We start from the raw sequence: 22204 nt of genomic DNA on the forward strand, positions 1-22204 counted from the left end.
CTTACTACAGATGCCTTCATTGTTATTGCTCTTTGATAACAGATCATTAAAGTGTTTAATTTTGACTGGAACTTGTCCAGATTTTTAAAGCATTTGAAATTGTAACCACATAAACATATTGTTTTCCATTTTTGTTCAGGATGTAAAAGTACCCCACCTCTATTGGGTGATGAAAGCAACTTGAAAAAGCAATTGTGGTAGGAAATGGAATACAGTACAAAGAGTTGCAAGGAACCTCAGAGGTCTTCTAGTCCTACCCCCTGTTCAGCACCCACAACTTATGAAAGGAAGCAGTTCCACTGTCAGAAAATTTGTCCTTAGTACTTGGTTCCTATCTTTAAAAAAATTTAAATGTTGTCTTACACTTAATTTATACTTGCTTAAGGAGTAGGATGCAAATATCATGGCATCTGCTGAAAAGCCAGTTCTGCCACAGCATTTAAGACATTGCTCTATTTACAAGTCAAGGAAGTGTCTTGCACTGAGAGTGCAAACTTTTCCAGATTTCAGAACTAACGGTGGAACTTTTCCCACATTTCAGAACTGGAAAAGAAGAAAAGTTTGGGGTTCACATTTGAAATGTAAACCCTTAACAGAGGTTGAGGAATTCTGGGAATTGAAGTCCACATGTCTTAAAGGCGCCAAGGTTGGAGACCCCTGGAGTAAAATATAACCCGTTTTCCTTCTTTTTTAAGAAGCATTTTCAAATGCTGCCATCTTGAGGACAAAAACTGCACCAATGGCTGCTGAATGAGGATCAGCACGATGTAAATAGAATCCTTGTAGTAGAGAGCATGTAGGGCTAGTGATCCTTCTATCTCACTATTCAGTGCTGTATAAGGTACCATATGTGGGCAAACGAGATGGATCTGGCTAATGGGGGAAGACAGCTGTGCTAGACTATAATAGCCAATCATGAAAAAAAAGAGTTTGGTAGCATCTTTTCAAACTAACAAAAGTACATGGGGAGTTTATGCTGTTTAATACCATTTGTTAATCTGGAAAGGTTCTATCAAGTTTTTTTATGAACCTTGGAACTGGGTAAGTTAATGCAAGGAAATTCAGATCTGAAGAAAGATTTGAAAATGGGCTACTTATACCCAAAGAAATCATTTCCACCTCTGTATTATTTGAAAAGGCAATTTAATGATATAAATAAAAAGTGGTACAGTCACTCCTTTAATGGACAGCTTTCTTTTGAAAGCTCTCTTATATATCTGCTTGGCATAGAGAAAGGTTGCTGGCTTTTAAGGGAAGCAGAATTTTTATTGTATTTGTTTATTGAATATATATATACTTACAAATATTCCAAAATAGGAAACGTACAAAAAGGGAGAAATTTTAATTTCCCCCCCCTTTTCTACTTTTTACTGAATTTTTGTTACATTTGCCTTATCTGTCTTATTTCCTCATATCGACACACTGACACACAGACACACTAAGTGCTAGTAAATGGAGTTATTTAATATTAAGTACTTAGGTCAAGACTGAAACCATTATTATATTAATATTTTGTGGAATGGAGAGCATATAAATATGATCAATAAATGCTGTAGATATAATGAATACTTCAATGTGATTTGCAGCTGTTCTTTTCTGCTATTCTTAACTTAAAAAGTCAAGGTTATGTTTGTAACATTGAAATCCTAAATTGCAGTTAGGATTTTTATTTTCAATATTTAAGTTCTCTGAATAGCAGAATGTGCAACATTTTAAAATCACATCGCGTAAAGATTACTGCATTAAAATCTGCCTTGCACTAAGATTTATAGCATTATAATGCAGGGGAAAGAAATGTTCATTTTTTAAAAAGAAAGCTTACTTTCAAATCGAGCTGAATTGTAGCTATTTATAGCCTATATAAATCAAAGCTGGATTGTAGCTATTTATATATTTTATAAATGGTTTTTTTTGTCCCTGTTGATTTATGTATTATAATAGATGACTTTCGTTGGCACCATATGTTGGTTCTTGAGTTCAAAATTATGCAGCTGGTTTGTAATGTTCAAAATATTTTTATACCTTTTGAGCATGCTGCAAATATGGTGTTGGTGATTTCTTACTACCACTCAAGGAACACTTTGCACCCAAACCTTCAGGATTCATTCAGACTTATTTGCTTTTCGAGTTGTTGTTTTTGCATTAAAGATTTGGCCAAGTTCTTCATCCCATTTATGTTTAGACTGACACTTCAGTTGGCAGTATCCTGTTTATATTCTGACACCAAACCTAAATTTTCTAACTTTTTTAGTCCAAAAATCAGTGAGTAGAGTTTAAATGGCATTCTGAAGTTTCTACAATAAGTACATGGGATTGGGGACAGTGCAGGAAGCTTCATATTAAATTAAGTTAAATTAAATTAAATTAAAGCAATAAATATGGCTTAAAAGACTCTCTCTCTCTCTCATATATCTCTATACATATATATATATTTAGCTGTAGATCTCTCTCTGTTTCTCTCTCTCTCTCTCTCTCTCTCTTGCTCTCTCTCTCTCTCTCCCTCCCTCCCTCCCTCCCTCCCTCCCTCTCTGTCACTGGAATTTAGGCAGCTTGAAATGGGTTGAAAGATTTCAAATTGCAACATTCCTATTTTAAGCAAGGATTGAACTTGACTAATTGGTGGATATGAGACAACCAGGAAATATGTTGAACCCCTTCCATATTTTTGCCAAGAAAATGACATAAATGAAATTGATAGGAGTCAGTTATTGGACAATTTGGATGCAACAACAGCATGTTCGGTTCTAAATCAATATTGAAATCTGCAAATAGATGGAGGCATATTTCTATAAATGTTTATGTCTACCTATGCATTTATATATAAAATGCTCATTTCTCTTTGGGCCACATGAATTTCGCTTCCCACTTCTCTCCTCTCTTCAAGATCCCTGGTTTTTCTTTTTTCTTTTAATTCATTCATCAAACAAAAATTACAAATTTGAACAAACAAAAAAATCAAAATATGACAGGGACAATAGGCACAATAGTGCTCGGTTAGCCAATTCTTAAATATGAGCTTGTCAATCAGAAAGGTCAGCAGTTTGGAGGTTCGAATCCCTAGCACCGTGTAACGGAGTGAGCTCCTATTACTTGTCCCAGATTCTGCCAACCTAGCAGTTTGAAAGCATGTAAAAATGCAAGTACAAAAATAGGGACCACCTTTGCTGGGAAGGTAACAGCATTCCATGCACCTTCAGCATTTAGTCATGCTGGCCACATGACTATGGAGATATCTTCGGACAGCGCTGGCTCTTTGGCTTTGTAACGGAGATGAGCACCAACCCTAGAGCCAAGAACGACTAGCACGTACGTGCAAGGGGAGCCTTTACCTTAAATATGGAGTGAAGTCCTCAGAAATCAAGTTAGAATTAAAACTGTGAAAGTAGGTGGCTGCGACAACTGAACCAGGTAAGATATCCCAAACTTCAACAATTCCATTACAAAAACCTAATTGCCTCTTTCTTCCTTGTATATGGCAAGCTGCTGAGAATAGGGGTGATTATGCATTGACAGCTTTTGAATTCAAGTTGAGGTTCCTATGAGATTTAGCCAATGGCTGCATTTGGTCCAATTGCCAGCCTCCTATTATAAAGGCAGCTCTCCCAAGGGTCTATTTACCAATACTCATTTCTTCCAAAGCTGCAAGTTAGCCTTGGGTTAACAACCCTGATGCACTGAATGTCCAGACCTGACAGGAAATGGGAGTCAGAAGGGAGGTGTTCGTTATTCTAAGAACAACAGGGCACTTCATGATGAAGCCTGATGAGACATTTCATTCATTTCATAAACAAGAAGTAGAGCCAATTCCTCACTGCAGTTTTTATAAAGGTAGCCACAGGGAAGTTGTACTGGGATATGAAACTCTCCGAATTGCTAACTGAGTGTTCTTGCTCACCATCTGAAGAGTCATGAAGCCTGGAGCGAGTCTGATTTTCCTTTTCATAGCCATAGCTTTGCTGGATCTAGTGATTGCCCAAGCTTCCCCTTTCAAGACAAATAAGCATGCCAAGCGGAGAGTAAAAGGTAAGTGATGGAGCCAAAAAGGTAAAAATGTCAGAGGATAATACTGTTTTGAATTACAAACCTAGGACAAGGGAATTGGAGAATTGGACAATATAAATGGATTTTCCGTGTCCCTATTATAGCTAAAGGACTGATACTGCATCTTTGGAAAGATAAATATATGGCCCATTTATTCAATGAGTTGAAGACCTGGTTAGACTTTCTTCCAATGTGTGGCCTATAGATGTAGATTTTGTATGTATAAATAGGACTATAGGACTCATTTGTATAAAGTGCAGTAGGTTAAAAAAAGTATGATAGTCATATAAGTGTTTATGTATCTCTTTATCTATCTATCTATCTATCATTTATCTATCTATCTATCTATCTATCTATCTATCTATCTATCTATCTATCTCTATCTATCTATCTATCTATCTATCTATCTATCTATCTATCTATCTATCATCTATCTATCTATCTATCTATCTATCTATCTATCTATCTATCTATCTATCATCTATCTATCTATCAATCGTGTATACACATACAAACACATACATATTCCATACATTCATACAAAACCACACTTGAATAATGTTTGTCTTAGGTAATTATCTATAGAATTGTAACTGTTTATTATTGTACAAAGGTCTGATCCTAAAATGCTATTTAAGAGCATGCAGGCATCATGCTGCATCAGTCTGCAACTTTAAATAACCTTTTTAGGATTATATTGCTATGGTTTCCACTCCTGTATATAATGAAGAATATCAAAATTATAATCATATGTGCGTACACAAAAAATAATATGTCTGGGTTCAAACAATATTAATAATCCAGTCTTAATAAATGTACTAATATGCATATTTCTGCCTCTTTAAGGGAAAAATGGTGACCTTAAGAGTCAAATTGACAAGCTTTGGAAAGAGGTAAATGCGCTGAAAGAAATGCAAGCCTTACAAACAGGTAAGTTCTGGCGTGATTTTCTTTCACCTCCAGAAAAGGCTGTGAGAAGCATCCTTTCTCCATGATCTATTTTTTAATTGCTACCTGGGCTTAACTACCGGTAGAGTTTTAATGTGGGGAAGGGGAGGAGACTATGGCAAATATGATTTCATTTCCTGTTGCACTAAAAGCCATTCATACTGTGGGATGCTGAAAGGTGATTTAAAATACCCTTGAAGCATCCCTGGTCTGGGATTTATTGGCTAAGCACAGAGCGGACTTTACTTTGGCAGATTGCAAGATTAAATCAATGGAGGCTACAGAACTTGCATTCCATGAACAGCCAAGGAGACTTCTATTTCCTGCTAGTTCTGCCCACTCTGATGTCAATATAGAGACACTTCTTTTCTTTTGTGGTGTACTGTGAAGCCAGTGAGGTCTACCAGAAGGGGCTCCTTTTTTTCAAGTTGAAATAGTACAAATAAAACTCCCAAGTTGCTTTCATCTCCTCCACCCCTTCTACACTGCCTTCAAGACCAAATCTTCTAACAGAGGAATAACATGACTCTGTAAATTTACAGAAATTAAAAAAAAAAAAAAGATTTACAGAAGGATGGAGACTCAATGTATGTTTTGCAGGCTGAGCAGGCTTGATGTCATCTGCTCCAAACCTTTCATCTTCGGTGCTCAAAAGGACCTCTGATCCCCCCAGTATCATATTTAATTTCTTAACAATATCTCTGGGTCCATAATGTCAATCTGCTCTTTTTTTTAAGAAGCAAGATATAGCCAGGACTTTATTTGGAAATATGCTCACTTGCTTGGCAATATAGAGGAGATAAACTGGGGAAATATATAGCATCTGAATGTAGTCATTAATTATTTCTTCATGCATTTCCCTTCCTTCCTCTCCCACCTTCAATCCTGGCAAACAGAGGATAAGCATTACTCTGTTCACATAATACACTTAAAGTGAATATTGAACTAATTTATTTTCTGGGTTCATACTGTCCATTGAAGCATAAAATAACCCAACAGTTTGGGTTTACCTAGTATACTAAGCCAAAAAATCCTAACTGAAATTGACATTCCAAAGTAAATATGTTGTGAATGAAGCTATTAAGTCTTTTAACCATGCTTAAATTCCATTTGTGAATGGAGCCTGCAACTAGTTAAGTAATCAGGAAGAATTTCCTGAAAATAATGGAACAGTCTATCTACAGAGTTATGGGTTCTCCATCTCTGAATGTTTTTTTTTTTAAAAAAGAGACTAGACAGTACTTTTCATGAATGGTTTAATTGGTTCCTCCAATGGTTTAATTGGTTTTTCTCTTTTCTATATGATGATTCTGAGATAATTACCTTTTATCATGGTGATGGAAGAGTAATTAAAATGTTCAGGGGATTAGAGATCAGATTACAACTAGTGAGTGTTTTTAACTTGGTGGAGGGAAATGACTTCAATGTATAAAAAGTATAGTTAGGACAATGGAAAATATTTTTTATTGTACAATGATGAAGCAAAAATGAAGGAGATTTGGAAGGGCCAAAAGGAAGCACTTTTTGATGACAGTGGTTCAAGGAAAAAAGAACCGTGATGTTACTATCCCGGGCAGCTTTAAAATGGGCAAAAATATGCCTTCTATCCCAAGAAGGCCACATATTCATAAAATTGTGTGTGGCTCAATAACCACTTGGCTCCTGTTGGAGTCTGAATCTGAGGAGAAAGATGAACAGCTGACAGGGAGTGGGATTGTGGCTCCATTGGCTGTAGAGGAAACTGGGGAAAGGCAAAGTCCGGCTGGGCAAAGCAGGGGAGAGGTAGAGGAAGGCAGAGGGAGTTCAGAGGAAGACCCAGGCCCACTCCCTCTTCATCCTAAGGCACGCAGGGAAGAACAGAGAAGAGAGCAATGTGGGCTGCATGGCTTACAGGGGAGGAAAGGGCCCTGATTCCCTTCATTAGCCACAACTGGGAAGAAAGTTTAAAAGAGATGCATGCTGAGTGCGGCAGCTGCTGGGAGCAAATGTGAATTTATCTTGTGTTGACTTTGGTTATCTGTGTTCCTGGCATCTTCCCAACTGTGTGGAGTTATTGCTGTGCCTTCATGTGCCTGGAATTCTTGCTCCTGCCCTGCCAGACTAATTACCTCATTTTGCCTTGATTGGACTTATATTTACAGTTTTTGTTGATCATGTTTTGGATTTGATTCTCTGCAGCCAAAGGCTGTTCCTGGGAGAGTTTTTCTACAGTCAGAAGGTAACGAGGACATTGGGGGCAAAATTTGAGTTAATAAAGGGACTCCTACTGATTATCTGAATGTGTTGCCTTTGTGCCACACCCCGGGTCATCACAGACTTAGCAATGGAAATTTTGGTACCAATCGTGGTTGTAAGTTGAGGACTCTCTCTATTCCCTGTGTGTTTTTCATTCCATTCACAGTCTGCCTTCGTGGAACAAAGATCCACAAGAAATGCTACCTGGTCTCTGAAGGTGCAAAACATTTCCACGAAGCCAACGAAGACTGCATAGCCAAAGGTGGGACCCTTGCTATTCCCAGAGATGGAGATGAAACCACAGCCCTAAGAGAGTACAGCAAGAAGGGCTTACCAGGGGTGGCAGAGTTTTGGCTCGGTGTCACTGACATGGTAAATGAGGGAAAATTTGTGGACGTCAACGGAATGGTCTTGAACTACTTCAACTGGGACCGTTCACAACCCAATGGGGGGAAGCGTGAGAACTGTGTCTTGTTTTCTCAACCAGGTCAAGGAAAATGGGTGGATGATGTCTGCCGTACTGTTAAACATTACATTTGTGAATTCCTGATCCCTTAGTCCTCTTTTGAGACTCGCCAACTTTGAGGGAAATATCTATTGCAAATTTTGGGATTGAAGTTCTTAGCTGCTCATTCAGCCACTAGTTGGAGAAAGCAAAATAGAATGATTACAGATAGGCAGTTGAGTTGCAGTTTCTGGAGTTTTACTAGCCTGCTGTTTGAACATGGATTTGATGGGCCTTGAACTGTAGCAGACTTGCTCCTAAGATCCCTTGTCTAGTTAGAGTGAGATACGTTCAGCTTTGTTTAATTAAACCAGTGAGATACATTCTGCTTCCAGATAATGGTCTTCTTCTCATTACATTAGTTTGCTTCTGATTCATTGTAATTTTCTCTAGTTACTTAAATCTCTCTTCTCCACCCCAGCTCAAATTGTACAATCTGGCTCTTGATCTGAATCTTGACTGACCCTATTTCTTGGGAAATGAATTGATATCTTGGTTAAACACTTTGGTTTGATCCACTCACTGTCCCATCAATCTAATGAAGATTATAATGCTGCATTGTCCTTGAAAGGACAGTATAACATTTGTAGAATATTTTACTTTTAAAGTCCAAGTTTAAGGTCTTTACTTTCTTGTTGTATTGGAACCAGGGAAAGATTTCTAATGTTTGAGATAGATTTTCACCTGTAGAAATGAATGTTTAAAATTATTGTACAAAACAAATTTTGTAGTATTGAATAGCATCTTAAGTTGTCAAGCAATAGATAATAGTAGATCTGGACAACCCTTGCCTCTGAAGTGTAATCTCCCAACATGCTTTACTGCTAGCACAGATAGATCTTTTTCTATAAACTTCATAAAATTTAATAAAGTTATTTTCAACAGCATTTATTTATTGGTTTGTTTTTTTATTTTAAGATTTATATGGTTGTTTACCTTAAATATTTGGAGTTTCTCACAATCACACTAAAACCAATAGTCATAAAATAGGAAAATGATTAAACCAAAACCCTTTGAGCTCTGACTCTCTCTCCCTCCCTCCCTCCTCCTTCCCCCCTTCCTCCCTCCCCCTCTCTCTCCCCCTTCCATGCACATGTTAAATAAATCAGTTGAAATTATATAATAGCAATTTCATTTTTAATCTTGCTTTATTCCTTAAAGTTCCTTCACCTTAACCATATCCTTAGAAAATCTTGCAACAAGCCCCAGTTACTCTCCTTCTATTTTATTCCTTTCCACTTTATTCTTGGTAAAAAGCCAAGCTGCAGCTATGAGTTGGTGTGGCGTGCATAAAATTGCATCCAGGATATTCATAAGAAGTCTTAACGGTGATGGCTGGGTTTAATCAAATACAGAGATAAGGCTGTACCACAACATGTTGTACCATGAACTACAAATTTCATTTTAACCTAATCTAGAATGTTGTGTGAAAACAATTGGAATCGTTGCACTTGATGAGCTAATCCAGGCTGATTACGTCCATAAGTCTGTGTTTGCACATTATGCTTAAGTGGGTTTAAGATATGAAGGCTACTTTGGCACAGTTGGCTCAGCTGGGTTGATTTTAAGCCTGTTTAGTTACTTTATCACTTACTGTGTGGTGTGAACTCAACTGATGGGGTTAATTTACAGCTTATTATAATGGTGTGAGCCCAGAACATGAGTCAGTTCAGTAGTCAGGTCAGGAATAGTGTGTGTTTGGGTCTCCCTACCTATTCCCTTTTCAGAAGCTCAAACTGGTAGGTGCCTCCTTAAGAAGCTACAAAGTCAGGTTTTGACTTCTTGCCTTCCTCAAAGGAACAATGATAAGGTAAGCTCAATAGGCACACCAGGGAATTAAAACCTGGCCGGGTGGAATAGCCCATAACTCAGCTGCAAATGCAGGGCAATGGCCTGGAGACTTCAGAGTTTGAGCACCTGTTGGCGGAGATCGGGCTGAGTACATTGCTGGCCTTGGCGCTATTCGTGGTGGTGAAGCTAAGTGTGGATGCCATGCGCCGCAGCAGAGCAAAGGTCTCAGTGTTGGTGGTGGGCGCTGGCCCGGTGGGACTGACAGCTGCCCTGGTTGCTGTCCGCTCGGGCAAGGTGCTGAAGCTGACACTGCTGGACATGTGTCCCCGTGCCACCCTCCTGTGCCGGTCCCAGCAGATCGCCCTCGACCCCCGCAGCGTCCGATTCCTGTTGAGGCTGGGGGTGGACTTCGGCAACCTGGAAGGCTGCTGGGAGAAGGGGCATTTCTTCACCAAGCTGGGCATCTTCCAGGAGCAGCTGCTTAGCATTCTGGAGCAGTACACGAGGCAAGTGGCTCTCCGGATCTTGCTGGGAACCAAGGTGAGTGAGGGGGAGGAGGCCATCCAAACAAAGATAGAATAGATGTCTCTGAGCATTTGTGCATGTCTCTCTCCACCCCATTTGTAGACCAGTTTGATGGCCAGTCATTGCAGAGATCCTGCTGTTAGAAGATACTGTAGGAGGACAATCTCTTGATGACTGAGGGTTGCACATAAACAGGAGATGAACATGTATCATATGCAGTTGGTTGAGGAGCCTCAAAACATGAACTCTGTGGCCACATTTGTCCATCCTTATTTTGGTGGGGTGGGGTGGGGGAAGAGAGGATATTATATTGTACTGTATAGCTTCTGACTAAGTTGATGCCCTTGGTCCAGCCAACCAGTCAACCTTGCTGGTTTAGAAGTTCTTTAAAAAGTTTCACAATATTTACTGGGCTCTGCTATCCCAGTTTCCCTGGTATTTCTTCTCAGTGTAAATCAGGGGTCACCAACCTTTTGGACCTCAGGGGCAACTAAATTCATAATTTTAAATCCCGTGGATCACTAATATGATCTGCCTAATGACCGGCTGGGTGGGCATTGCCAACTCGATGTCACTTATATTGAGGGGTGCCTTGCCGGCCTCTACATAGGTTTTCCAAGCAGAGGGAAGACCTACAGGAGTGCAAGGCCAGGTACCCGCACCTGGAGGCTCAGTGGGCTGAGATGGTCAGCCAGTTCTTGGCCATGATGCAGTCTAGTAGAACAAGGTCCTCCAGCTCTTCGCCACCAGCGGCACTTCCCTTCAGCCTTTGCCCAAAGCCCTGCACCGGGAGGCTGAAGCAGACCCTAAGTCAGAATTTCTGCCTCCTGACCTTCACAAAAGACCCCAAAGGTGGAGACGCTCTGCAGCAACACAAATGTTCATTGCACGTATCCAACCCAGAGGACGTAGTTTGAGGACTCCTGATTTAGTGCAATATAAAAAATGCAAATAATTTTTCTGTGGACAACCAAAATTTTCTCGCGGACCACCAGTGGTCCACAGACCACCAGTTGGTGACTGCTGGTGTAAATCATCTTTTGAGGAAGGAAACATGCTTGTTCATTTATTTTTGGGAAAAGAGTTTGGGATATTCCAATTGAAAAGTATAACAAGGCTACAGTATCTCTTAGAATGTTTACATCCTGTCTTAAGCAAAGTCCTGTTTAAAGTACAGAAATAAACACGCATGCTTAATTTAATTACACATTATGTTAATTCTTCCCAAACCTAAACAAATTCCATGCTGTTTTAAAAATAAAAATAAGCATAACATTTACGATTCTCACTTCATGAATTAAGTCTGTTTCGTTCAAAAGTACATCCAGGATATGACAACTTGCTTTCTTTATCAGGCATAAAATTTGACAGGTCCAGGGAGACTTCTATGATTAAGTAATATTAACCTGGTATTGAGACAATCTATAAACTGGAACAGTTAATTATTGTTGTACATATTTAGACAGATAAATGGCTCCATAAATGAAACCCAAACAAAGGGTATTTGGCTATGATTAAAACACACATGTACTCTAAGGAAAGCTTTGTTGGCTTACAATTAAAGTTCAGTATAAGAACCAGTAATAAAAAGACTTTCCCTTAATTGTTGTATAAAACCTGCGTGAGGGAAAAATATATTATTTTTCATTCTGCGTTGGAGAAATCTAATTTTTCCATTTTTGGTGGAGGGGATTTGAAAATATATTTTTCATTTGGGTTGATTTGTTGTTTCTGTTTACATCTTGGCAAGACAGAACCATAATATTCCCAAACTGTATTTTTGGGGGATTATATGTGAAATGTGGGTCAAGCTTTGTCTTTCCGTCTCTTCTTTAGTTCTCAATTGAATTTTTAAAAAAGGATTTAGTGTCTAATTGGCCAAAGATCATTGTCTTAGCTGATGGAACCTGTGGTGAATCAAGTGTAATCCTTGGAATCAACCCAGAATACACTGTGGAATCTTGCAATGCTTATGGAGCAAATGCAGTGATGGAGAGACCTGATCAACGACAGGTAATCATAAACAAGGAATGTTCTTTGGTACTTAATAGATTCTGTAGGGTTGATAAAAATTGGTTCAAAGTAGAAGTAGAATCAGAATTATGGACTTGGATAGTACTGTATAGATCATCAACGGTGCTTTTCAATGCAGTGCAGTATTCGTTGAAGTATTTCTCACATCAGTGGCAGTTTGGGGCAATGGTTGATAGCTGGTACAGTTATGAATTAATATTTAATCTGGATCTTCTTCCTCATAGTTATAACCTAATAATTCTGCTCCTGCTCTCTTGGAAATAGCAAATTATGAATTGTGGGGTTATTCTGAACCATATTTCAGAAAAATTATACTTGAACCCATGTAGCTCCATCAGAATGGAGCTGATTTGAATAGATTCAGAATCCAAAATTACGTTCATATACAAAGGTGGACAAATCAGTCTCCATGAAGAAAAATACAACAATCTTTGTACACAGAAGCTACTCAACTTCAATATAAATATCAATCCATATTTTTAAAAGTTCAGGCAGCAGGAGTAGGACACCATTAGCTAGAGTGGGTTCTTTCATTATTTAATAAATGGCACATTTCTGAAATTGAAACAAATAATCAACTTTCAAAATAATACCTTTCTTGCTTTGGGTGTTATAGATTAGATATTATATTGCAGTGGTTAGTGTTAAGCCTGAAATTTCCACTCGCTCCTGAAGTGTCTTAGAGAAATGTTGAGTTAAATGATTCTGTTCTCTTTCAAACTATCCTGCATTGCAGGATTGTTATGAGGATATAATGAGATGTGGGGAGGCAGTCTTAAACTCAGAAAGCAAAGCAGGCTATAACAATATACAAACATGCAATTGACTTCTGTTTCTTCTCCCTTTTGGAAACCACAGGTGCCAACTCCAGAGATCCGTGCTCATAATTTGTACTTTGATCTCTCTGCTTATGGCATGGATAAATTAGCCATAAAAACAGAATTTCCAAAAACCGCATTCCATCTCAAAATCCATGGCACATTCCGCAATCGTTGTTTGGCTTTGGTTTGTCCTGCTTCTGACTCCAAGATTATAAAGTTCCTACATCATACCCTCAATTCTACTGTGAGTATCTAGTGCAACTGTTTTGCTCTCAGCACCAAAGAGATAAAATACTTTTTTTATGATCATGTCATCTGTGGAGGTACTATCTATTTTCCAATTTTAAGTGTATAGTATCCTGGCCGCGTATCATTAAACATTCAATCTCTTTTGTATATTCACCTTTAGTTATTCCTAGTAAAAACATTTCAGGGTGCCATCTTTGGGTACCATCTTCAGACTTATTTCCTGTAACCAGATCTTTACCTTATTCCAAAATTCCTTCACGTTTGGGCAGGTCCACCATATGTGAAAGAAAGTACCAGGTTTCTTTTTACATTTCCAACATTCTGGTTTTAAATTTGAATAAATTTTAGCCAATCTCACCAGTTTCTAAGGTCAACAGCTGAAGCCAAGGTAGGGAATTTCAAAAATTCCAGAAGTCCAGACAGCAAACTGTACTGCAGGGACCAAACACAACAGCACTTAAATAGACAGACCATCCTTATGTAAACTAAGCCTTAGAGAAATTGCTGTGTTGTTACAATATTTAACAATGTGAATCTATAGGTAGTCCTGGATTTAATGACCGTTTATAGTTACAATGGCAATGAAAAAAAATAACATGACTATTTTCTATACTTATGACCATTGCAGCACCTGCATTTTCAGATGCTTGGCCACTGGCTCATATTTATGATGTTTGCACGTCCTGGAGTCATGTAACCACTTTTTGTGACCATCTGACAAGCAAAGCCACATTCACTTAACCTCTGTGCTATTAACATAATAACTGCAGTGATTCGCTTAACAATTGTGGCAAAAAAGATAATAAAATGGGGCAAAACTCACTTCACAAATGTCTCGCTTAGCAACATAAATTTTGGGCTTAATTGTGGTTTTAAATCGAGGACTATCTGTATATGAAACACCTCTGTTGTAAGTAGGTACAGGGTCCCCCTGCCTACACTTCAGGACTCAGGATCCTGTCCTCCAAGTTAAGTATCTATATTCCCAGCAGTTGGGAATATAGCCTATGAGGACTTAGATTGTGTGGTAGTGGTATAGGCTGACTCAGGCCAACTCATTGCTTAGAGAGAGCTCGCCTCCAAAGCACCATGAAATGCCATGTTAGGAGCTGTAAATGGGATATAAATCTAAGTCTAAATGATATTGCTATTGCTATCTGGAGATGCCTTCAAGACCTGAAAAGACCTAACTCATGGGAGAGAAGTCTAACTTCCCTCAGCTAGAAGTTTTAACTTTATCTTGTCACGCAAACTTCAGGGAACGATCCATTTACTGTATAGATTTGAAGTCACACACACACACACACACACATAATAGGTTATAGATTGCATCAATCCATTTTGATTTATTCAATATACCATGGTTGAGCATACTTGCTGCATTTGTGTTTTGTCAACTGTCAAATCCTGAGGTCTTTAACATGTCTTGTGATGGTGAACAAAACAGTGTCTTCTGTGAAGAAGTCAACTTGAATCAATGATCAACCCTTTGGGCATGCCCAACATAAATGTGTTGTGTTTTCTGCACCCAGGGGAAATCATTTCAGGAAATGTGGTTGCCCTCAGGGCACTTATGCTTTTGGGCCTGGCTTTCTCTTGCTAACAGATAATGAAAAGTATCTTCCAGCAGTCTTTCAATGCTTATAAGATGGACATTGAGCCACGAATTGGGGAAAAAATGCTCCATTGTATCCGGTGCAGTCACCGACTCTTTGAAATTGTGCTGTCCCATCGACGGGTCACAACTGCTTTCCTTGCGGAGGACAATATTGTGGTCACTGTTGAAGGTGAAGCAGCCAGAATGCTGAATTTTGACACAGGTCAGATTTTCTGTCTAATAACCAATGGATTATACATTTATTTATATATCAAATGTAGAAACCACCTATCTCCCTCACAGGGCAATTCCAGGTGGTATACAAGTAAAATGTTAAAGACATACATGTTAGGTATAAAAGATCAGGTCCACACATGAAAGTCAAATTAAACTGATTTATTGCTAAAAAAAAAAAAAAAAAAAGCACAGGTATCAATTAATGGTTAATACCTGCTAGGAATCAAATAAGGGTCAATAGGAATTCAAGGGAGGTTGGATTAGTTTGCTATGTAGAATACTGCTGTCATGACAACTCTAATTCTTCTTTTCTTTTCTTTTGTGACTAATCACTATAGTTATAATTACACAGAGGTGGGAGGGGTTGATTGCTTTTTAATATATTATTGTGTAATATTTTTCTTTCCTTGAGCTTTTATGTAAGGAAAATTGTTTGCTTTTGTTTGCTGGTCTCCACTGTAGTTGGTTAATGAGGACTACCCATACTTCCAAAAAACCTCTTTTGAGTGGGAATTTGGGATCCCCATATTTTTTTACACAGCCTACCAGTCTCTATAAATACAGCTCATATTGAACCACAGCATTAATTACAATCTTTGGTTGTCTGTACTGAAAATAATGCTTGCCAGCTAAAGAAAATAACTATTGGCTATCTTGGAACATGACAGAAGCATTGGTCCATTCTGAAAATAACAAAAAAAAAATATCTCTATTTTTCCTTTCTTTTTTTCAACTCACTCTGTGGCAGGCTGTGGAGTTAATCTTGGTCTGAAAGGTTTGGAGTCAATGGAAGAATTGATTTATAAGGTGGCCACCGCTGTGGATCATCAGGATATTTTGAAGGCCCTGGCAGCTAAAATCCAGCATTCCAGACAAGTGGTTGAAGATTTTAAGCAGAATGGATTATCTGCTACCATGTTTGAATGATCAGATCGGAGGACAGTTGAGATGCAGAGATTGATGGCCATTTTGCCTTTTTCTGCACATCAAGAAAGAGGAGAGGCTTTTCTTTGGATTTTAGGAAGAAGAAGAAGAAGAAAAATACAAGCAGAATCAACACACTTAATTATGATTAAGATTTTCATCAGATCAGACACATAAATTCAAATTTAATTTAGAAAAATTACAGGGCTTTGGGTATGCACCTCCCTGGATTTTATTCCCCAAACCACAGGTCTGTGTTATGTTTTGGATAAGTAATACAGACACTCTTTTATCAAGGGTGAATTTAAACCCATGTCTTTTGTTACTTAATATTTCATACTTTTGATCTGGGGGAGAACTCTTATCATTTTACCCTAATAACACCCATCATTACAGAATTGGATGTCCCAAGCAAATAATTCCATTCCATTCCATTAGGTGCTGCTTTGATACCATTCTGTAGGAGTAAGTCACTTTGATGCAAAAATATGCATCTCTGTATGTTTCCCTAAGTGCCTGCCCAGCTCCTAATTTCCTCTGATTTTGATTTTTAAAATCCTTTTGATTAAATGAAAAAAATAAATAAATAAGGAGGGAGTTGCTATTTTCTTATTTTTATCTTCAGTAAGGCCTTAGACAAAGAAAGGTGAAAACTATGCCGAAATGAAAAACATATTGTTAAAAAAAGTTTTTTTTAAAAAAAATGAGTAGGACTCCCTTAAACGATGGTTAAAGCTTAAAGCTCTGCAATAGAACTTCTTGTCTCAATTGTGCTTGTAAAAGTCAAGAACAACCTGTAGCCACTTTGAATACACTTTGAATACACGAAAACAAAATGGTTTTATTTCTGTGCTTGCATTGAACTATTCTACTTTGTAAATAAATATATAACCTTGGGAATCTAGGACTATTCCACTACATTTGTTTGTAGGCCGCACCATCTGGTGGCATCCTCTGTTATTACATTTCTTCTGCTATATTTTCATCCCTGCTGCTATGTGTCAGTGTAAAACAAAACGTTATCGGTAAAATCGGAGGAACTTAAGGCGAAGGAAATAAATAAATTATTTATTGTTTACAGCTTGTCTTTCCTCTTGTTGCTCAAACCTACACACACACACAGTTTCTCCCCATCTTTAACCCTTAACTGCAGCCTGTGAGATGGATTGGGACTAGATTAAAGTAGACTAGATGAGTTGGAAGGGACCTTGGAGGTCTCCTAGTCCAGCCCCCTGCTTCAGGCAGGAAACCCTATTCCATTTCAGACAAATTAGACCATTTCAGATAAATAAAGAAAGTGACTGGCACCTATCTCTTCCAAAGAATTAACCAGTACACTACATTTAGAATATTAATAACTTTTCTAGTAAACTATGCCTCAGAGGGATGAAGAAAATGCTCTCAGGCTTGCAAAAACTCTATTATAACTGTCACCCCATAATAAAGGTAAAATGGTGGGTGCTTCTTGCCTGGACTATCTCCAAGGGGCTGATAACATGCAGAGCCAAAAACTTACCCCACTCCGACTGTTGACAGTCAGTCAAGGAAGAAATCCCATCAATGACTACTTCCTACCCGGCAATGACTATTTCAGCTTCAACCACAACAATACACGAGCACACAATAGATACAAACTCAATGTAAACCGCACCAAAACTCAATTGCAGGAAATACGACTTCAGCAACAGAGTGGTCAATGCCTGGAATGTTCTACCTGGCTCTGTGGTTTTTTCCACTAATCCCAAACACTTTAACCTCAGACTGTCTATTGTTGACCTCACCCCATTCCTAAGAGGTCTGTAAGGGGTGTGCATAAGTGCACCTCCCTGTCTTGATGTTCCCTTTTATTTGTATCTATTTCATGTATTCATAATCATGTTTATACTTATATATATTATCAAATGCATGCTTGACAAATGAAAAAACAAATCTGATGCCCCATTGTAAGAACTGCATAAGTGCACAATCGTGCCTACCCTCCCTGTCCTATTGTCCCCATTCATTACCTATTTCCTGTATTCTTACTCATGTTTATACTTATACCTATTACCTTGTAAGCGATTGACAAATCATACACATAAATAAAATAAAATAAATAAATAAAACTCAGCCACCGCAGTCTGTCCACCCAGGGTTGTGCCTGGCTGCCTTGTGCAATCTCTACCAACTAGGTTTTTTGTTTTTTTGTTTTTGCACCACAACATCTCCTCCCCGTCCTTTCTAACCGTCCAGCATCATCCCTTCTGGGAAAATGATTGAGACAGAGATTTTAAAAAATGATTTTTACATAATTTCTGTATGTATTTGATATATAGATCACTATTTGTATAAATTTAATCTTTTATTTTCTTGGTTATTTGTGTGGTCAAATGGGAACATTTAAAACTATTACAAAGTCTGCACTATTATTACTGTAATTCTTGTCATCACTCCTTATCACCCATCCCCTCCCATTTCTGACTGTATGACTGTAACTTTGTTGCTTGTATCCTAATGATTTATATTGACTATTTCCTTGTATGATTTGATTGCTTATTGTACCCTATGACTATCATTAAGTGTTGTACCTGATGATTCTTGACTCTTGACAAATATATCTTTTCTTTTATGTACACTGAGAGCATATGCACCAAGACAAATTCCTTGTGTGTCCAGTCACACTTGGCTAATAAAGTATTCTCTCTCCATCCTCTAAAACCTCCTTCAATTTAAGGCCTGCTGTTTTGAAACAGGCTAGGACCCTTCTGAGACGTTTGAAAAGTTCTTCTTTGTTGCAAGCAGAAATGTGCATGTCATCGAAGTAGGGCACCACCCCCAGGATGCCCTTGAAGCCGTCTCTCTATCAGGCATCCCACCTTCGTCGCCATTAAATTCTTTCTAAGAATGAGCTGAGACAGGCATTGATGAACGAAACAATGTTTATTGTAAACGAAAACAATATTTATTGTAACAAACTAACAGGTTACCGGAGTCTGCCAATATGCTGCCAAATTGGCCAGCTGACGGGTAACAGCTGATGCCATCTGACAGCTCCCTTTTATAGTTTGTGGTCAGGCTGCTCAGCCAATCAGAACAAACAAAGCTCCCGCTAAAATGCGGACCAACAAATAGAACTTCTGTAGAACACAATAATATGGACTGTTTCCTAGTATGATTTGATTGCTTATTGTACCCTATGACTATCATTAACCTTATGATTCTCGACTCCTGACGAATGTATCTTTGCTTTTATGTCTACTGAGAGTATTTACACCAAGACAAAGTCCTTGTGTGTCCAATCACACTTGGCCAATAAAGTATTCTCTCTCTATTCTCTAAAACCTCTAACGTACATAACTCAGTGAAAATTGCTTTTCATTTTTAAGAGACTGCAGATTTTCAAGCAGGGACGTGAAAAAGCATTAAGAATATAACTTTGTGTACAAGATGAAATCATCACCTGCAGGACGAGAGCCGCGCGCGCGGCAGCCGCAGCCACAACAACAACAACAACACCATCAGCAGCGAGGCTTCCCGGTCAGCTGGTTTGATTTTCCCCCACGTGCGTTTGGCAAGCCGGAGACTCCATTTCCCAGCGAGCCCCGCGGCCTCCCGGTCCAGGGATTGGAAGGGGCCCGGCGGAAAGGGGCGTCTCTTCCGGGCGGTGGGAAGGGGCTGCGCCTGTCCGGTGAGCGAGGCGGGAGCGCAGGTGGCTTTTCAAGGGAGCGCAGCGCAGAGGAGGGCATGGCGGCGCTGAAGTTTGCCGGGCTGGACGACACGGACAGCGAGGAGGAGCTGCCGCCCGGCTGGGAGGAGCGCACCACCAAGGACGGTTGGGTCTACTACGCCAAGTGAGCCCCCGCAGCATCCTTTGGGGGAGGGGGGCGCTGGAGAGGGTGGGATGGAGGGGCGCAGAGGGGGAGGAGGAGGAGGAGGAAGAGGGGAAGAGCTGGGAAAAAAGGAGGCTATTGCATCGCTCTAGGGGTGCAGGAATACAAAGAGGGGATGCACGAAGCCCACCCATCTTTTGTGTGTGTGTGTGTGTGGGGAGTTTGCAGGTAGGCTAAGGGAGGAGTAGAAGACGGCGGGGGCTGCAGAGGGGGCTCCCAATGGGAGGAAGAGGAGGAGGAGGATGGGAGCTGGGAAAAAGGGGTTTTTACTTCGCTCTTGGGGTTCAGGAAACCAAAGAGGGGATGGAAGCCCACCCTCCTTTTGGGAGGGTAAGGGAGGGGACGCAGGAGATGCTGCTTTGTTGCTTCCTCAGAGCCAGAGTTGCAAAGTGTCAGGTTGACAAGCCCATTTGCCAGCTGTTTCCTGTGGGTGGAGTTTGTGGGAGGTGGGGCTGTGGAACTTAACTTTTATCCTAACTTTATTATTATTGTTGTTTTTTGTATGTTGTCGATTTATACTGACTGTTTCGTAGTGTGATTTCATTGCCTGTTTGCACCCTATTAAGTGTTGTATCTTATGATTCTTGATGAATATACTTCATCGTTTCTTTTTATGTACACTGAGATCATATGCACCAAAGACAAATTCCTTGTGTGTCTAATCACACTTGGCCAATAAAAAATTGATTCATTCATTAAGGTGGCAAACCTTGCTAAGAATTTGCAGGGACTTGTCCAGACATTGCTATTAGTCTAAAACTGATTAGAAGGTACATACTGTATACACACAGAGACAAATCCTGGTGGATCTTCATTGTGAATTTTTTTAAAAAGTTATGTTTTCCAATTCTTTCAGTCATTTGGAGGAGAGAACTCAATGGGATCATCCAAAATCTGGGAAACGGAAAAGAGTCGCTGGAGGTTTGTATTCAATTGATTTTATTTTTTAAATCTTTCTGTACCACCCATCTCCTTCAGAAAGGGATTCCACAAAGGGAGAAAACAAAAACCTTCAGGGAAAAGTTGCTAGTAATTCTTATATAACCAAGAACAAGTTATTTGATTTATTTTAATATTGTGTTGCTACATAAGCACTTCAGAGTTGGTCTTTATGCATTTTAGCTTTAAATATCTACAATCCAGAATTACAGCAGAGTAAAATTAGTTGTCAGGACTTCAGCAGTTACCCCAATTAAATCTTGAGTCTCGAGCCAAACTTCCAAAACTTCAAAAGGATTTATTGGGAGTTAACATGTCCGGCACTGCCTGGGTGTAGCTGACTCTGAGACACATAATTCATTGTCACCCTTGACCCTGGTTTTCCCCCACCCCCTGGGTGTATCATAATTCATATTCTCCAATGAGAGACAATGTTCTCCAATTAGATATCTGTGCGGCAGAAACTTCAGTTGCCTAGTTACTATCTTTGAAAAACTATGGAATGCACTTGCGATTTCCAAGCTGCCGCACTGTTCTTTCAAACCACTTTCCCCCTCCCTTTCTGTTGGCAACTCTAAAAAGACCATAGAAATATTTGATGAGTTGACATTAGTATTGATTTTGGATCTTCCAGTGTGGATGCCTTTAAAAGAACTGAGTCTTGAGATACAGACATGCAGAAGACTAGTATGGTTTTAGATATTGGGGCTGGCATCTAACATGTTAGCATTAGCGGTACTTTTCTCCCCAGGATCTTTAAAAAAAATAACTAAAAAGCCAATCTCCACTAAAGAAACACTGCCAAAATAAATAAATAAATACATACATACATACATACATAAATAAATAAATACATACATACATATTATTTTGAAAATTTATATAGCTACCTACTCGCTCACTGTTACAGAGTAACCATGAGCGAGTAGGTGTCTATATAATTTTTTTCAATATATAAATAAACAAATCCAATAAAACAAAATATTATACTTGCCTGTATGACTTGATCTGGAATAAGTCCCATGGTGTAGATTGTGAATTTATTCTGAACGGAAGGAGGATAAATGGGGTTTGCAGAAATTCTCTAAACAAATCCACCAGCAATATTTCCGTAGATTACATTCAGATGTCCCTCCTTCCGTCTCTGCTCAGAATAATTATATCTGAGACCCCATGGAAGAAGACAATCCTTGCTCATGCTGGCTGAAGGAAGAGACCTCCAACCAGCATTGGCCTGATCTGGTAGAATATCCAAGTAGAAGCTTCTTAGAATCCAGAATTTTCAAGAGGTTTTTATTTTGTTTTATTTTTTTGATTTATTTTATTTGTCAAACGCTTACCATATAATAGAAATAAGATTAAACATAAGTATAAACACATGAAATAGGTACAAATAATTGGGGACAATAGGACAGGGACGGTAGGCATGATTGTGCGCTTATGCACACCCCTTACAGACCTCTTAGGAAAGGGGTGAGGTCAATAGTGG

General features: G+C 39.0%; 3 protein-coding genes across 7 annotated transcripts in view; all 3 read left to right on the forward strand.

The window, feature by feature from the left end:
* Positions 1 to 3822: 3822 nt before the first annotated feature.
* Positions 3823 to 8615, forward strand: CLEC3A (C-type lectin domain family 3 member A). The gene is made up of 3 exons (XM_026671990.2): positions 3823 to 4023; positions 4888 to 4971; positions 7391 to 8615. Exons 1-3 carry the CDS (start codon positions 3909 to 3911, stop codon positions 7780 to 7782), a joined length of 591 nt encoding a protein of 196 aa, XP_026527775.1. The 5' UTR covers positions 3823 to 3908; the 3' UTR covers positions 7783 to 8615.
* Positions 8616 to 9602: 987 nt separating this feature from the next.
* On the forward strand, positions 9603 to 15987 carry LOC113414891 (uncharacterized). Its single transcript, XM_026672003.2, has 5 exons — positions 9603 to 10060; positions 11882 to 12058; positions 12938 to 13144; positions 14756 to 14969; positions 15732 to 15987. Exons 1-5 carry the CDS (start codon positions 9608 to 9610, stop codon positions 15908 to 15910), a joined length of 1230 nt encoding a protein of 409 aa, XP_026527788.2. The 5' UTR covers positions 9603 to 9607; the 3' UTR covers positions 15911 to 15987.
* A 3578-nt stretch (positions 15988 to 19565) lies between these two features.
* Positions 19566 to 22204, forward strand: part of WWOX (WW domain containing oxidoreductase) — a 575077-nt gene continuing 572438 nt past the window's right edge. For all 5 annotated transcript variants that reach the window (XM_087971625.1, XM_087971624.1, XM_087971627.1 and 2 more), the window contains exons 1-2: positions 19566 to 19737; positions 20633 to 20697. In XM_087971625.1, the coding sequence (XP_087827751.1) occupies positions 19631 to 19737; positions 20633 to 20697 (172 nt within the window). In that variant the 5' untranslated portion in view covers positions 19566 to 19630. The remainder of the gene's footprint in view (positions 19738 to 20632; positions 20698 to 22204) is intronic.

This window comes from Notechis scutatus, chromosome 9 (genome assembly GCF_049901735.1).
Source record: "Notechis scutatus isolate UNSWTSFEM ecotype Mainland chromosome 9, rNotScu1.2, whole genome shotgun sequence".
NCBI classification, from domain to species: Eukaryota; Metazoa; Chordata; class Lepidosauria; order Squamata; family Elapidae; genus Notechis; species Notechis scutatus.